A 17,359-nucleotide genomic window follows, 5' to 3' on the forward strand; every position below is an offset into this window, starting at 1 on the left:
TATATATTTTTTAAACAAAGTTTGTTTGCTAATAAATAGAAAAAAAAAAAAAAAAAAACACAAACTTCTTGTTTAGTTCAGTTGGAGAATGTATTTGCAACTCTAACTTACATTTAAATTGCAAGAGATTGAGAGAAAAGAAAATAAATGAAAAAAAGGAAACTGAATTTTTATTTATTTTTTTTGTCGGAAAGAAACCTAAGTCAAAACTATTTAAGGATAATCTTTCAAAGTCACAAATATTTAGAAAGAAAATATTAAAGAGTTTAGTCGTTGTCAAAGTCTTTTTTATTTTCTTGTCTGGCAAATAATTCAGCCACCTATTATATCCACGTGATTTTCACTTTCTAATATCCCACCCCACTAAATAATACTATTTATTCTTTTATTTATTTTTTTCTTCAATATATTTGGGAAGAGGAATCTTTATTACAAATAATATTGTTTTTGATAGTTGAATGAATGCTGTTTGGCTTGCTTTAAAAAGAAACTTTTGTTTTTTTTGGTTAAAATTTAAAAAGAAACGTTAATATTATATACATACATATATATGTACAAGATGAATTATTATTATTATATTTTTTTAAAAAAAATAAACGTTCATTCTTTTTTTCTTTTTTTTTTTATACTAGTGCTTTCTTTTCCGCTCTTATTTCCCAATGGACGCGTATTAGAATATAAATCAAGAAAAAGAGAAACAGACAAGGAAAAAACAAACCATTTATTATCCATCAACTAAGATATTTATGGTAACAAGAATTGTTGAAGACACTGTTCTACTTCTGAGTATCATTTCCCGGTGGGAGTTCAAATGCTGGCGGCAGGAGAATCTTGAAACCCTAACCCTAATTTCCACCCACTCGTTCGATCGCTCGTTTCTTCTGAAAATCCAGTAATTCATTCATACGAAAGATCAATGGCCTCTCTGACCTTATCTGGAAATCTCGTTGCAACAAAAAAGTTTCGCTGTCGTTTCCCCAAAAGAGACGGCGTCGTGGTGAGTACTTCTTTAATTCTTCGTCTTGTTGTTCCAGTTCAATTGCGAAGCTCTTTCAAATTGCGTTCACATTTTCTAATTTTAGTTGTTTTTTCAAAGGGTCGGTTAACTATACGTGCATTGTGAAGAGTAATGTTTAGATTGGTTATGGATGCATATTTAAGTTTTTCGGCCAGTACATATGCATGTATATGTATATGGACCGATAGATGGGTAATAGTGTTCGAATAGACGACCCAATTTCTTATATCATAGCTCTAGGGCTAGAAATCTAAATTGCATGTACGTCTAATTTTTGTGGGTTGTATGTCGAATTCATTTCAACTCATACAAAATCTCTCTCTATCAAGAACGTTTAATAAATCCCTCCCCATCCATACTCGTGCGTTAACTTTCCAAGTTTTTCAACCCTTCAAATTTAGTAGGAAAGAAGAAGAAGAGGAAATTGGGTTGGCAAAGATTACCATTATGGACGCTTGGCAATATCTTTGAGTAAATACTTTTATGGTTGGCATTCCTGCATTGTCAATGCTTTTTGTTTGCTTAAAAATTGATATTTTGAGTTTTAAATTGATCATCTCACTCTCTTTCTCATCATCCTGTTAATATTAACTACAATACTAATGTCAAGTACATATATCACTTCCATACACTTATATTATGCTGGCACAATGAAACATGCACGAGCACAATGTATGTAAATGACATTAAAATTACTAGAAGATGGTCGCACATGATGTGATATATGTGGGTAAGTACGATCCATGTGCATGACATATCTAAGTGGCACTGATATATACTAGAGGATGGGCATATCTTCGTATGTGATTCTATACACTAAAAGATGAGTGCACATGATGCCATACACTAGAAAATGAGCACGCGTGATGCCATGCACTAGAAAATTAGTGTGCATGATGCTCCACACACTAGAAGATGGGCACACATGATGCGTTTGAGTGATATATTTCATTTGACATTATATTGCAGTCAACATTAAAACAAATGGGAAAGAGAAGAAGAGAATGAGCGAAATCATTAATTCAGAATTTACCTATCAACCACTTTTTATTCATTGCGAGGTTGTTGGAGAGTTATGGTGTATGAAATCTCTCTTTGTTTGGTGTGGTAAGTGTTGCGTCTATATCTCACATACAGGAGTGTGGTTGGTGCGGAATAGGTGCACTTTGAGGATGTGGAGATTCATACTGGTGGAGAATAGAAATAAGTGCATTATAGTGAGTGAGATACCTTTTATTGTTATCGGTTTATCTCAGAGTCACCAATATCTGAACATGTGAAAATGTGTAGAATTGAAATAAGAAACTAAACATTCAAATACCTGATTTTAAGTGGACATATAATTGTTTAAGCATATATGTAAAGAAAATCATTTTAATTAAACCGCATTTGGTGGCTATTATAAAGAAGACATTTTTATTTTATTTTATGTCATGATTAATATATTGTTATTGCCCTTAGAGAACTATTATTTTTTTGTTTTGGTTTGGTACCAAATTGTAGTTGTTTTTGTCGGGCTGTGTCAGTTCAACATTTACATCATCTTCTGAACATGCACTTTGCAATACCTAAGAGGCACTTAGGACCAAGGTCTACTATAGGTCATCTTCACCTTCTATAGCAGTATAGATATAAACTCTAGTTATGTTGTCATTGATAATGGGTGTGTTTCTGTTGTTTTTTTATAGAGGTGTAATCTGGTTGAGCCCTTGAAGTTTAAGGACAACGGGAAGCCATGCATTCCGGTCTTCAGCAGTGAACAATCATCATTGCCTAGTTTTTTGTCTTCTAATCAGTCAGAAAGATATGCAATTAACAAAAATGATACTAGACTTCGAATATTTTCTGGTACTGCTAATCCTGCACTTTCTCAGGTATACATAGACATTAGTTTTGTATTTATATATTTTTCTAATCTGTGCTATATTTATTGGTGGGCAAGACTTTGTTGGGTTGAGTTGTGGTGTATCTTAACTGTCTCTGCTCTAGTGCCCTCATTCCTTTCTTGGTGGATGCATGATTCACATATTTTCTCCCCTTTTTGGGTCAAACTTTATGAATATATTAGGTAGAACCTCATCATGGCCCTGTATAAGTTTCAACCTATTTTACAATTCTACATACCTAAATATTTCATGCTAAACATTTATGACTACTATGTGTTTAAAGTGGTTAGTCTTGTTTGTTTCTCTACAACTACATGGAAAATCAGGAATTTGGTTCTAGAATCACCCTGGAGTTTTGGGCTAAGTGATAGGGGTCTGGCAAGGATTCTTCTTTATATTTTAGAAATCAATACCTAATATAGATAAGTGACAATGGTTATTGTCTTTTATTTGTAATGATGCATGAAGAGTATGCCTTGCAAGACTTAGCAATGTTGAAAATCTTTGTGGCATTTACATCAATATCAATTGAAGAACATGATTAAAGAGACATAGAAATTGTGGTTGTGAGATCGATCTTCTCTTATAAAGTATCCCAGGCCTGGCCCAAAAGATCGGATTTCGTAGAGCTGGCCATCATTCACATAAGTTCGTGAAAGGTGGGCGAAACCACCATGAGTGTGAACAAGAGGCAGTAAATTCGGGGAGTCACCGATTCTTGTGATAATAAGCCACGTATGATGGCTCTGTTTGGTTCACGTTTTGTTTTTGGCACAAAACAAGTGTTTTTAATAGTGATCGAAAGCATATTTGGTAACGTCCATTTGTTGCAAGATTTTTGGAAGCAAAAACATGAAAACATGTTTGGTAATAAAGTGTTGCAAATTTGAAAAATATAATGGTTAGTTTAAAAATGTTATTTAAGAGTTTTTCAAATTTTATTATTTTTTATTTGTACTGTTCATCACTACAGTACCATTGCTACAGTACTGAAACATGTAAAAACACCAAATTGTTGTTTCGATTTTTGGCCACTATTCACGAAACGCTTCAGCACTGTGCAAAACAAAACATTTTTTCTTTTTACTAAACATGTTTTTTCACTGTTCATCGCTACAGTACTCGACAAAAACAAAAACACCAAAAACAAAACGCGTACCAAACATGCCCAATATGATATGTTGCTTTTAATTTGCTCTCCACTATTGATATATTCTTTTACTGAAATCATGAAGGCATATGGTGTTTATTGTGTTGGTTTTTAGTATTCTGATTTCGTCAGCTTATAATCTCTGAAATTGTTCATGAATTTTCCTTTTGAAAAAAATGGTGTATATATGTATGTTTGTGTGATATATGTGCATATGATTTTTTTTCCTCCTGACCTGGACAATAGCTACAGTTATTGTATAGCCAATTGTGCGAAAGAAGAATTTTCCACCGTATGAGGACTTGGGCTTGTAAGATGGCTGTTGGTAGTAGTATGTTAGACTTTAGACTTTAGTTGTGCCATTTCTTAGATCAATTTAATTGGCCGCATCCGTATGGTTAGCCATCTGAAGTACTATATTTATAATTAAGAGCACCATGAGGTTGCTAAGGGTTAATTACTTAAATGATGCTGACAAGTATTTTCAAAATGGCTTATTATTTTTTTTCTTCATGGACACAAGACAATCATTGTATTGGTCCATTGGATGAATGCTTCTGACTTCCCATAGACTTGTTTAATATTTTGATAACAACTGAAATTTGACTTTCCCTATTTCTTTTAATGATGATATTGGTTGTCACACTTATAATTCTTTTGTTTTAAGTGGTCGCTTTTAATTTTCTTTTACACTTAGCAAATGGTTATATTTGTATAAAACAATGTCGATGTCATCAGTTTGCTTCCAACTTCACTTGTTTGATGATTTTTGGCAATTGCATTCGTTTTGAATAATGAATAATTCTCCTTTTTTCATTTCTCATTTTTCCTTGTCTTTGACTTGTATGATGATTGTAAATTTAAAACTTGAAATGTACATTGTTGCTGATGTACAAGGGTTGGACCCCCTTGGTGCCCTTTAGTATATTTTATCTGTCAAAAAGGAAAAATGTTGCATCATTATTGGTGCATCTGTTTTGTTTTTGTTTTTTAAACAGGAAATTGCATGCTACATGGGTCTGGAGCTCGGAAAGATAAATATAAAACGTTTTGCCGATGGGGAAATATATGTCCAGTTGAAAGAGAGTGTTAGAGGGTGCGATGTTTTTCTTGTGCAACCCACATGTCCTCCTGCAAATGAGAATCTTATGGAGCTTTTGATCATGATAGATGCTTGTCGGAGGGCGTCGGCTAAAAATATTACTGCAGTTATTCCATATTTTGGATATGCTAGGGCTGATCGAAAGGTAACTCTATCTTTGGTAAATATAGAACTTTCATATGATTGTTTTGACATTTATGCCCAAACACGAAATTGAGGTGATAAACTGAACACCAGATGAATGAGTGTTGTTGGCTTTTGTTAATCTGGACTTTGGCATTTTCCTGTGTTGTAAATTGGGGTATTATGAGTGTGCATGGGTTATAATTATTACTGCAATGATTCTCTATTTGTATATGTGTGACTGATCAATTTAACTTGGTGTTGTAAGTGAACTCATCGCATACAGGTTGAATATCAGAGTCTGAAATTATTGCCATAAAACCAAATTGAGGTGACAAAAGTGCACAGTAGGAGTTTTCTTTCGTTTTTTCCCCCTCTATTTTTTGGGCATGGACTTTAGGATAATTGAGGTTTTAAAATCATACTTTTGGTTTGTAATTTGCTTCACAGTTGTGTTCACAAGTACAGTTAGATTCTTCTTACCTTGCAGTTCAAGGACTGGTGAACCCACATCTGGCTATATTGCCTTATGGAATTCTTTTGACTAATTGGCTAGTGTTTGAAATTTATTGTATTTTTGTAATATAGAGTTCTTTATATATCTGGTTATGTTTTTTTTGTGAGCTAAATATTAAACTTGATAGAAAGAATTTTAATGAAAAAAAAAGGAGGAGGAATTCAGCTTTCAAGAAGAAAACAGAAAACTTGGTAAGATAATATATATATATATATATGTATGACAAGTAGCCTGGTAGGATTTCTCAATGCATAGATCATTCAGAATTTAGGAGCCTTCGCTCATCAGTCATATTTCCATATGTTTGCTGTTGAAAATTCTGTTCTAGGCTGAGAAGAGTTGCAAACGAAGATTCATATAATTGAACTGATGTGGTTTAGATGTTTTTATATATTCCAGTAAGCATAGGATGTTTATATCAAACTCAATTTTTATTCTCTTCGAATTTTGCTGTGTTTCAGACTCAAGGGCGTGAATCCATTGCGGCCAAACTTGTAGCAAATCTGATTACTGAAGCAGGTGCAGACCGTGTTCTTGCTTGTGATCTTCATTCTGGGCAGTCTATGGGTTATTTTGATATTCCAGTGGATCATGTACATGGTCAGGTAATAAGCTCATCCTATTGTTGTTGTTTCTGTGAGTTTACATAGAGAAGTAGTTTTCTAGTTATCTAGGGAAAAAAAAGTTGGTGTCTAGCAAAACTATAAGGTGCTGACACGGCACTATGAAAAAATTTGAATTCAGATGTGTGGCGCTGCTGAAGAGTCCAAAATTGTTGTTTCTACTCCTTCCATTATGATTGGACTCATACCTTTTAGATGTATTATTTTCTTAACCATTCACATATCTGAATTTAATTCAGTTCATTTATTGGTTGATTTTTGTTTGTTTGTGCACCACCAGCCTGTGATACTCGATTACCTTGCCAGCAAGACCATTTGTTCTGATGATTTGGTAGTGGTCTCACCGGATGTTGGTGGAGTTGCTAGAGCACGCGCTTTTGCCAAAAAATTGTCTGATGCACCTTTGGCCATTGTGGATAAAAGGCGTCATGGACACAATGTTGCAGAGGTCAGGTTACTCAAATGAATTTTGTGATGGGCCTGATGGCTAAATTTAATTGAATTGTTCCCTACTCATATTTGATTATTTCAGCACACTTCATTATGGTCAAAGTACAGTTTAAGGGGAAGAAAAAAGGTTTGATAATTTCATTGAATTCTATAGTAAACCATTAGGTAGAATTAGGAAAAGTTTACCATGGTTACTGGTCAATTGTCTATGTTTTAGGCAATCAAAGATTCAAAATGTTGACTTTGATTCAAACAAATTACTTAATACTGATCGGATGCCAGTCCATCCATTAATATCTCTAATATCGGTGGATATCAATAGATCTTTTCTTTTCCGATTCTATATTAAAATGTCAAAAGTTTTAGTTACTGATAAACAATTGATAAATCTTGATGCAAAGATCTCAATTGCTATATATATTTAATCATCAAAACATTAATTGATATTGTCAGCTAGAATTTTTATTTTTTATTTGGATTTTAGTTATTTATTCAAGATATATATATATATATATATATATATATTGGATTTTAGTTATTTATACAAGATAGTATTTTTTAGGGGCCGTTGCCTAATGCAGTGGTAAAATTCTCCAGCTATCAAACTTGAAAATGGAGTAGCCACTTTCTGCAAATAATGCCAAATGTTAGGTTTGTACTCAATTTGCCCCTCCCAGCACCCTTGGGCCCTGATTAGCAGGGACCACATTCATTCATTGAATAAGTAAACAATTGAATTGGATTCGGTTGGATGGTACCAACGAAATCAAGAGCTAACTCCCATTTCTTTTTGAATTAACCGATCAACTCGCTATCGGACATTGATTTTGAATTCTATAATTTTTGCAACAAATTTCGACATATTTTTATTTATTATAATATTATTATGAGAATAAATTCTACTACTTCTGAACCTGGAATTTCCACGCTTGAAAAAAAAACCTGGGTCATATCACTCAAATCATTGGTCCGGTACTAGATGTAGCTTTTCTTCCAGGCAAGATGCCTAATATTTGTAACGCTTTGGTAGTTGAAGGTCGAGATACTGCCGGTCAACCAATTAATGTGACTTGTGAGGTACAACAATTATTAGGAAACAATCGAGTTAGAGCTGTAGCTATGAGTGCTACGGTTAGTCTAATGAGAGGATTGGAAGTGGTTGACATGGGAGCTCCTCTAAGTGTTCCGGTTGGTGGGATGACTCTTGGACGAATTTTCAATGTGCTTGGAGAGCCCGTTGATAATTTAGGTCCTTTAGATACCCGCACAACATCTCCTATTCATAGATCTGCGCTCGCCTTTATACAGTTAGATACAAAATTATCTATTTTTGAAATAGGAATTAAAGTAGTAGATCTTTTAGCCCCTTATCGATGTGGAGGAAAAATTGGACTGTTTGGAGGAGTTGGAGTGGGTAAAACAGTACTCATTATGGAATTGATTAATGTACTCGCGAAGGAAATGATCTTTACATGGAAATGAAAGAATCCGGAGTGATTAATGAACAAAATATTGCGGAATCAAAAGTAGCTCTAGTTTACGGTCAGATGAATGAACCGCAGGGAGCTCGTATGAGAGTTGGTTTGACTGCCCTAACTATGGCAGAATATTTCTGAGATGTTAATAAACAAGACGTACTTGTAATTATGCCTGATGGAGCATGATTTCACTCAATTTATTAATGGCTTGTATTTAATGGCCCAGTTGATGCCACCTGTCTCGGAATGTCAAGGGATCAAACTTTGGACCTTTTGAAAACGTTTAATGCTTTACAGCTGTATTATACCTTTACCTTTAGTAATACTTTATATCTTACCTAATATATATCTTACCATACATAGCAAATGAGACAAAAATACAGTAAAAATGGTTTAGTTCTTCCTCATTGACTTGGCAAATGAGACAAATTTACAATAATAAAATAAATTTTCCTCTCAAAACTATAGCAAACATATTTATTTATTAAAAAACTGATGTATCATCCATAAAAACACATACAATTCTTTTTTTTCTTAGTTGTGTCCAAGTACCCATGTCTAAATATTGGACACTTTTTAGCCGAGTACCCGTGTCTTTTAAATTGATAAATTGACGAATCCGACTCCTAGACACATACCCGTGTCTGACTCGTACCTGAGTCCGGGTAACATAGATTCCTTCTACTAAAGAATGGTCCATAACTTCTATTCAAGTAGTTTATGTACCTGCAAGCGATTTGACCGAACCGGCTCCCGCTATAACATTTGCACATTTAGATGCCACTATGTACTATCAAGAGGATTAGCTGCCAAAGGCATCTATCCAGCAGTAAATCCTTTAGATTCAACATCAACTATGCTTCAGCCTCAAATTGATGGTGAGGAACATTATGAAACTGCGCAAAGAGTTGAGCAACCTTTACAACGTTACCAAGAACTTTAGGGCATTATAGCTATCCTTGGGTTGGACGAATTATCCGAAGAGGATTGTTTAACCGTAGCAAGAGCACGAAAAATTGAGCGCTTCTTATCACAATTTTTTTTTGTAGCAGAAGTATTTACGGGGGAAATGTGTTGGTCTAGCAGAAACAATTAGAGGGTTTCAATTGATCCTTTCCAGAGAATTAGACGGTCTTCCCGAACAGGCCTTTTATTTGGTAGGTAACATCGACGAAGCTACCGCGAAGGCTATGAACTTAGAAATGGAGAGTAATTTGAAGAAATGACCTTAAATCTTTGTGTACTGACCCCTAATCGAATTGTTTGGGATTCAGAAGTGAAAGAAATCATTTTCTCTACTAATAGTGGTCAAATTGGCATATTACCAAATCACACCCCTATTGCCATAGCTGTAGATATAGGTATTTTGACAATACTCCTTAATGACCAATGGTTAACGATGGCTCTGACGTGCAGTTTTGCTAAAATATGCAGATCACTGTTTTAGTAAATGATGCGGAGAGGGGTAGTGACATTGATCCCCAAGAAGCTCAACAAACTCTTGAAATAGTGGAAGCTAATTTGAGGAAAGCCGAGGGCAAGACACAAACGATTGAGGCAAATTTAGCTCTTAGACGAGCTAGGACACGAGTAGATTTCATAACTAGTACCAGCGTACGAATAATCAAAAAATAAGTTCCGTTTATCCACCATGTTTTGATTTGGTTCTGCCGATTGAATACAATCAAGCGGAATCAGATTTGAATTCAACAAAAAAAATGGAAAACTCAAAAATGAAATAGAAAAGATACAAAATCAATAAAAGGTGGGTGGAAAAACTTATTAGATAACATTGACTCTGGTATCTAATAAGTTCTACCTACTATTGGATTTGAACCAATGACTCCCGCCGTATGAAAGCAATACTCTAACCATTGAGTTAAGTAGGTTATTTATCATTACAAATAGAACCAAATGGGACCCATCGCATCGATGAATTATAAATATCATATTACTTATAAGCAATACCAATCAAACATATCAAACAGCTATGATGATGAATCATGGAATATTCATCTTGACAAGAAATTATCTACATGATAAAATATATATTACAAACACTATGGGCTATAGCTTAGTTAGGTGGAGCACCTCGTTTACACGCGCACCAATGTTTTTCAGGGGAGTCCATTATGCAATCAAAAGAATTGATCTTATTGAGAAATCGATGTCTTACTCCATAACTTTGAGGGAACAAGAGAACAATAGCTTGACAAATGGTTCAGTCTGATTCGGGTGACCATTTAGTTGTCAAATAGAACTCATCATTTATTTGAGATATTGATAAGGTGAATACTCAGTCTATTCAATGCTAGGGATAATGAGTACATGGACCTCAAAAAAATCTCTTTTCGTCCTATGAACTTTAAGGTGTATGAAGTTTCATATTTTAGTTTTAAGCAGAGAGATAGAGACTTCATTTAACTTAGATTGATCTAGGCCAGAGGCAGACCTACGTCAAGATAACCCTTTTTTGAAACAGTTTGGTAGTGCTCCTAGATCAAAATCAAAATAATGAATCAGAGCACATGGAGCCATCTCCTTATCTTTCTATGAAGAAAAAATATGGTAGACTAGCTGATATTTTATTTATATTAGTTATTGAAAGAGCCCAATGAAAAAAAAAAAAATGCATGTTGGGTCTTTGAAACAGTTCGTATCATTTTGATAATAATCAGTTTGATTTGTTTTACCGAGAAGGTCTACGGTTTAAGTCCGTATAGCCCTATAAAATAAAAAAATGTAAAATTCAAAAAAAAAAAAAAAAAAAAAAAATTGTATCATTTTTATTTCCTTATTGTTGTTTTTAATTGTCCGGTTAGTTCATCGAAATAAAACATCCCTATAAGCTCACCCGTGGGGATCGTTTAGAGCAGAACATAAAACTGAAAGCAAAAACGCATTTCAATGGATCCAATCAATATATTTCCAATCTCGAATAAACAAACCACCAACTTTCTTCATTAATCTTCGGAGGTGAATTACATATGATTTTTCCTCCTTTCCTGTCCACAATCAAAGAGTTATTGATACTCCTCTTTTTGGTATACCTAATCCTAATGAATTTTTGAAGTTAAAATCAGGACATGAGCCTGGTTAAAAACTCCAATCTAACCCAACGCAAACTCCAATCTAACCCAACCCAAATTGAATCTAATAGTAATTCACATGGATCTAGGAAAGGCCTGCTATATTTGTGCACAAGCTAAAGTTTGAAAAACAATTTTATTTTGTAAGTTTCATGGTAAACAATATAAAAAAGTTCCATTGTAAACAATGCCAAATTGGCTTTTTCTTTTTCTTTGTATACCTTACCTAGCAAAGCAGAAAACAAGTAGTCTTCTCTTTCCGTATTCAATCAATATAAACTCCTCCGCTTGGATTCTAATAAAAAAAACTATATCAACACCAATATATTCAATCTTGAGATGGAAATTCCTAGACATTCTCCTCCATCTGACTATTTGCTCTATTCTAAATCACTATGAAAAAGAGACAAAAAGACCTCTTGATTCTATTTCTTTTAGACTATTCATTCTATATAAATAGAACCAAAATGAATTTCAATTTATAATAATAATAAATAAAATTATAAATTCTTTCTAAAAAAAAAAGAATTCTATTTAGAATTCCTTTCTTTAGAAAGAATCCTAGATGAGGTGAAACCAAGAGAGTTTTATTTGTATAAGAGTAATATATATTTATGCTAATACTAATTATATCGGGAAAAAAAATCGAAATAAGTGTAATGAAAATGGGATTCCAGTCGATCAATCTTGAAACGAGACATGTCCCACAGTAAACAAACGAAACTAGAGAGTTCGACCAAAATGCTTTTTTGTTTTGACTAAACAATTATGGATAACTTGACAATTTCAATTTGAATAGACTACGTCAGTATATTTTTCACATTCATAGGAGTGCATCTATGTTTCTGCTTTACGAATATGATATTTTTTGGGCATTTCTAATAACATCAAGTATTATAAGTATTATTCCTATCTTGGGCCTTGATTAGCAGGGACCACATTAGGTAATGACCCTTGTGAATCATGACACTATATTTATTGTTTTTTTAGAATCTTGAAAGTGTAAAGGGTAGTACTCTCGTTCTCTCTCCTGAATAGCGAGCATACCTCCAGTCCTGGCTCTAGCTCTTGCTTCATAGTTCTTAGAACTAGGGTTGCAAGTTGGGCTGGCCCAACCCAGTCCAGTCCCAACCCAACCTCAACCCGAATCGGGTTGGGTTGGGCCAACCCGAATTATACTTAACATGGGTTATAGTCAAAACCCAGCCCGAATTTTTTGGGCCGGTCGGGTCAGGTTGACGGTTTGAGTTTTAAAAAATTTATTTATATATATATATTTTTGGAAAATATATATATTATATAGATATATGATATATATCTATATATATATATATATATATATATATATAGATATATCTATATATATATATATATATATATATATATAGATATATCTATATATTATTACAAAACAAAAAAAATTTAGGGCAAATCATTTCAGCCTCCCCTGTCTCATTCTCAACTCTCTCTCTCTCTCTCTCTCTCTCTCTGCAACTTTAAACTACAAAATCTACAAGAATCAGAAGTTCAAAACCCATATATTTCAGATCTGTTTGCAAGAACCAAAAGTTCAAAACCCATATATTTCAGATCATTTCAGATTGTTCAAAAAATCAAAACCCATATGTTTCAGTTTCCATCGCCAGCTGTTCCAGTTCGGGCCGTTCGCAAGCTTCAGCCGTCTCAAGCTTGCCCCCCTCTCTCTCTGCAACTGCTAACTTGTATGTATGGGTTTTGTTTTTATTTTTGGAAGTGACGGCGGCGGCGGTGGATCGGCTGAGGACGGCGGCAGAGAGAGAGAGAGAGAGAAAGAGAGAGAAAGAAGAGAAAAGAGAAAAAAAAAAAAAAAAATTCGGGCAGAGAGAGAAAGAAGAAAGAAGAGAGGAGAGAGAAAAAAAATTTCGGGGAGGAGAGAGAAAAGAGAAAAAAAAAAAAAAAAAAAAAATTTTGGGTTGGGTTCGGGTTGAGTCCGAGCCCAACCCGAATTGTCTGGGTTTTAACAAAACCCAACCCGAGCATGAACCCGATTTGTGAATTATGTGTCCAAATTTCAAAATTTTTGGGTTGGCGTTGGGCTGGGCTGGGCTAACCCGCCCAACTTGCAGCCCTACTTAGAACTGGACAAACTCAAAGAACTTACCAACCCCCCCCCCTCGGGGGGCGTGTAAAAAAAAAAGAAAAGAAACTTGAGGAACTGACATGCCTGCTTTCTTTGGATATACAGTGTTATAATTATACTCTAGGTATCATAGTAGTAGTAGTGCTATTTTATTGTACTTCATTACTCCACATTGAAGCATCGCCTTCCAAATCCTCATGTACAAGTGATCATCATGCAGGTGATGAATTTGATTGGTGACGTTAAGGGAAAAGTAGCAGTTATGGTGGATGACATGATTGACACGGCTGGTAAGTTTTATTCCGCATTTTCAAACTCCCTTTGAACTTCAAAAACCCACCTGAACCATAAAAGATTTGCAAATAAACGCCCTTCCATCATTTAGTTGTTGTATAGTAATTAAATTACCTAACTGCCTCGTGTAATAAAAAATTGAGTAAAAATTGATCTTGAAATGAAAAGTTATCCAAAATTAAGTTGAAACCGTATGATGTGCTGTTGAAATAATTTGACCCATTTCGCCTTATTCAAGTCCCAAAAATAATCCCCCCATATATTTTTGTCAAGACTTGAAAAGTACATATTTGATCAAAATATAACATTAATATGTCATGTGAGGTACAAGTGACATTTTTTGCAGAAAATCAATGGTAGGGGGTAATTTTCAGGTTTTTACAGAAGTATAGGGGTTCTTTGCCAAATTGATAATTTAGTTTGTTTCCCCCCTTCAATTAAGTTCAATATGTTGCAAAAATATGGTGAAGTTGTGAGCTACAGATATCCTTAGTAGTTTAATGTCAAAGGCAGATTTTAGTACAAAGAAGAATAAAGTGTATAAAACTGTTTTTTTAAAGTAAAATTGATTATTATTCTTTTTAACTATATTTGTTTATAAATAGACTAAGGAAAAGAGTGGTTTGGAGTTTTAGCAAATTGCTCTTTGATCTCAAGCAGCAGACAGCCAAAATGTGATTCAGGATTTATAATTTTGGACTGATTATGTACTCATCGACCAAACATTGCCTTAAAAGGGAAAAAAAAAAGAAAGAAGAAGATAATTTGTTCATTGTTGACTTGTGTATAGCCTCTGCAAATTTTGGCCTGCACTAATAGGCTTGGAAGTGATTGGCTGATTGTGGCCCTTGGTAACACTTTTAGGCAGATTAACAAGCATTTTACGCCTAAATATGCATATAGCAGTCATTTATATATATATATTTCTATATTTAATAAGTTCAATTATGAAACCTCTTAGGCTGTGTTCGGTTGCATGGAATTGGAGCTTTGGAATTGGAACTTGTGGAATTGGAGAAAAGCAGCCCACAAAATTGAACCAAAATTTTCTCCAATTCCAATTCCAAGGCTCCAATTTCATGCAGCAGAAGACGGCCTTAGATTATTATTCATCTGCATTTCTCCAGTAACTATTCCTTTGCCTTGGTCTTTAATTTGTCTGACTTGGTCAATCATTTTTCTTACAGATCTTTTAATTTTTTTTTTTTTTGAAAGGTATCTTTTAAAGTTTGTTGCCATGTTTTATGCTACAATTGAATTTATGGATTGCTAGTTCCTGAGCTTATTCAGTAACCTTTTGGGGCCACAAATATCATGTGTGCTATTTATTTCTATAGTTTTGGATGATTTTTCCCTACTCCTGCAAAATGTAACAAGTTAGTCATTCCTGGTTTTGGATGAAAATTACTGATTGGCTGGTGGGTTCTAGGTACTATTGCCAAAGGAGCTGCTTTATTACATCAAGAGGGGGCCAGGGAAGTGTATGCATGCACCACTCATGCTGTCTTTAGGTACCTAAATCATGTTTGGTGCATGGTTTTCTCTTTTATGCTTTTGTGGCATATTGTGGATAATTGGTTTGTTAAACTGAAATTCCTACTATCAAAGCTGGAACTTATGAAAATTAGTTCATGAAGTTCTATGTTTGTCCCTCTTTGAGTCATTTTTTATAATTGTGGACTTTGATTGCTTAATTATGTTGCAGAATTATTGAAAATTACCTACTAGATAATTATGTCTACATTTGGTCCCCAACTTTTTTGGAAAAACTCGAACATATGTTGAAAAGATCTAGGAAAAAATAGTTGTTTTGTTGATTAAATTCATTTAGTTGTTTGAACATTCTGAGGAACATATTAGATGCAAAACTTTGTTGGACCAATTCCTGTTCCTTCTTTATAAATCAATATGGGATTGATTGCTTTTATGACCCTTGTTAAGAACTGTTAATTCGGAGTGGCGCAATTATTTATAAAATAAAAGAAAGCAAGCTAAAGTAGTATGATACGTATACGATATCTGTAAAAAAAAGATTAGGTAAGAGATAAAGAGACTGGACAAAACTAACATGGATGAAGTAATACGAAATTAAATAAAACTGGAGATGTGGCCTGTAATACTAAAGAATGGAAAAAGAGACTTCATGTGCCGACTCCTTTCATCTGGGATGAAGGCAAGAATGATGATGATTAGCTAAGAATTATAACAAGGTACTGTAATTTGTTGTATTGAAAAGCCAGTTACCCATACCTTTACTCAATAACTAATATTGGATTCAGCCCACTGTCTTAGTGCAATATGAATATTACGCATCTCTGTTGCTTAATTCAAAATTCTTTTTTTTTTTTGATGAGTAATTCAAATTTTAATCAAGAACAGGTTTATGTCTTTGCCAGTGTATTAATCTATTTGTTATTTATCATGTTCTTTTTGCTCAAAATCTGTACTTTTAACTTTTTGCAGTCCTCCTGCAATAGAGAGGTTGTCGAGCGGTCTGTTTCAAGAGGTGATAATTACAAACACCATCCCGGTGTTGGAGCAGAACTATTTTCCCCAGCTGACAGTCTTATCTGTAGCAAACCTTCTGGGCGAAACCATATGGCAAGTTCATGATGACTGCTCTGTAAGTAATATTTTTCTGCAAAATTAGATTAATAAAATGATCAGAGGTCTACGGTTGTATCCCCTCCCCCAACCCCACAGACAGAGAGAGAGAGAGAGAGAGAGAGAGAGAGAGAGAGAAAATGGTATTCCCGTTCGTTTGCTCCCTCCAGTTGTAGAAGTATGTTAATCTAATTATAATTAGTACAGTATGAATATCTTGCTTTGTAAATGTATCACTGAAAATAGACTTGTCGTGGTTGTTTTTGATTGTCAGGGTGGTTTTGAACCTTACTCAAGCTTGGGCATTGATTGATCAAATCTCTTCGGTAGTGCATCCTTTCCAGCTTCCATAAAGGCATTTGACTACCTTGGAAAAAGTATTGCAACCTCAAATTTTACCCTGGCGAGGAAACCTCAGCTTCTTTTTTCTTTTGTTTACAGAAATCCATTGACAAACTTGATCCGAGTGTAGATATTAGTCTGTAAATCTGTCGACTCAAGCTATGTTACATTAGCCATGATATTTTTTTGGTCTTCCAATGACCTAGTGATAAATGCCCGAGTTTTACAATTTTATATTTGATTTATTTGTTAAGCTGATTAGGATACTTTTAGTTGGCAAATGTGTGCATTTTTTGCTTGTATTGGGCACAAGTTCTATGAGTAAATGGTGTTACAGAGGCGAATATTATGTAGGAATGCTTAATAGAGTGGCGCAAGTAGATCAAAATAAATTCTGTTCATTAATCTGCTCTTCTATTTTCTTTTTCTTCTTCGTTTTAGTCTTTTTTGGGTTTTCAAAGCATTCTTCAATTTTGTAAGAGGCAAATTTTGCATTTTTCTGTGAAGACCAGAGGCTTCCAAGTATCTAAAATCTTTCATATAGAGCCGAACTTTATTATTGAT

The 17,359-nt window shown here is 34.2% G+C and overlaps 1 protein-coding gene and 1 pseudogene across 1 annotated transcript; both read left to right on the forward strand.

Moving 5' to 3' along the window:
• Positions 1–705: 705 nt before the first annotated feature.
• LOC132276380 (ribose-phosphate pyrophosphokinase 1) lies at positions 706–17,029 on the forward strand. Its single transcript, XM_059777785.1, has 9 exons — positions 706–997; positions 2,707–2,892; positions 5,053–5,301; positions 6,258–6,401; positions 6,700–6,867; positions 13,776–13,845; positions 15,279–15,360; positions 16,313–16,472; positions 16,728–17,029. The coding sequence occupies exons 1-9, from the start codon at positions 917–919 to the stop codon at positions 16,764–16,766; spliced, it is 1,179 nt and encodes a 392-aa protein (XP_059633768.1). The 5' UTR covers positions 706–916; the 3' UTR covers positions 16,767–17,029.
• On the forward strand, positions 6,874–12,797 carry LOC132276381 (ATP synthase subunit beta, chloroplastic-like; annotated as a pseudogene).
• Positions 17,030–17,359: the final 330 nt, after the last annotated feature.

The sequence above is a fragment of the Cornus florida genome, unplaced genomic scaffold, assembly GCF_030987335.1.
Source record: "Cornus florida cultivar Cherokee Brave unplaced genomic scaffold, ASM3098733v1 CherokeeBrave_3.0.0_Hap2_Chr10, whole genome shotgun sequence".
NCBI lineage: Eukaryota > Viridiplantae > Streptophyta > Magnoliopsida > Cornales > Cornaceae > Cornus > Cornus florida.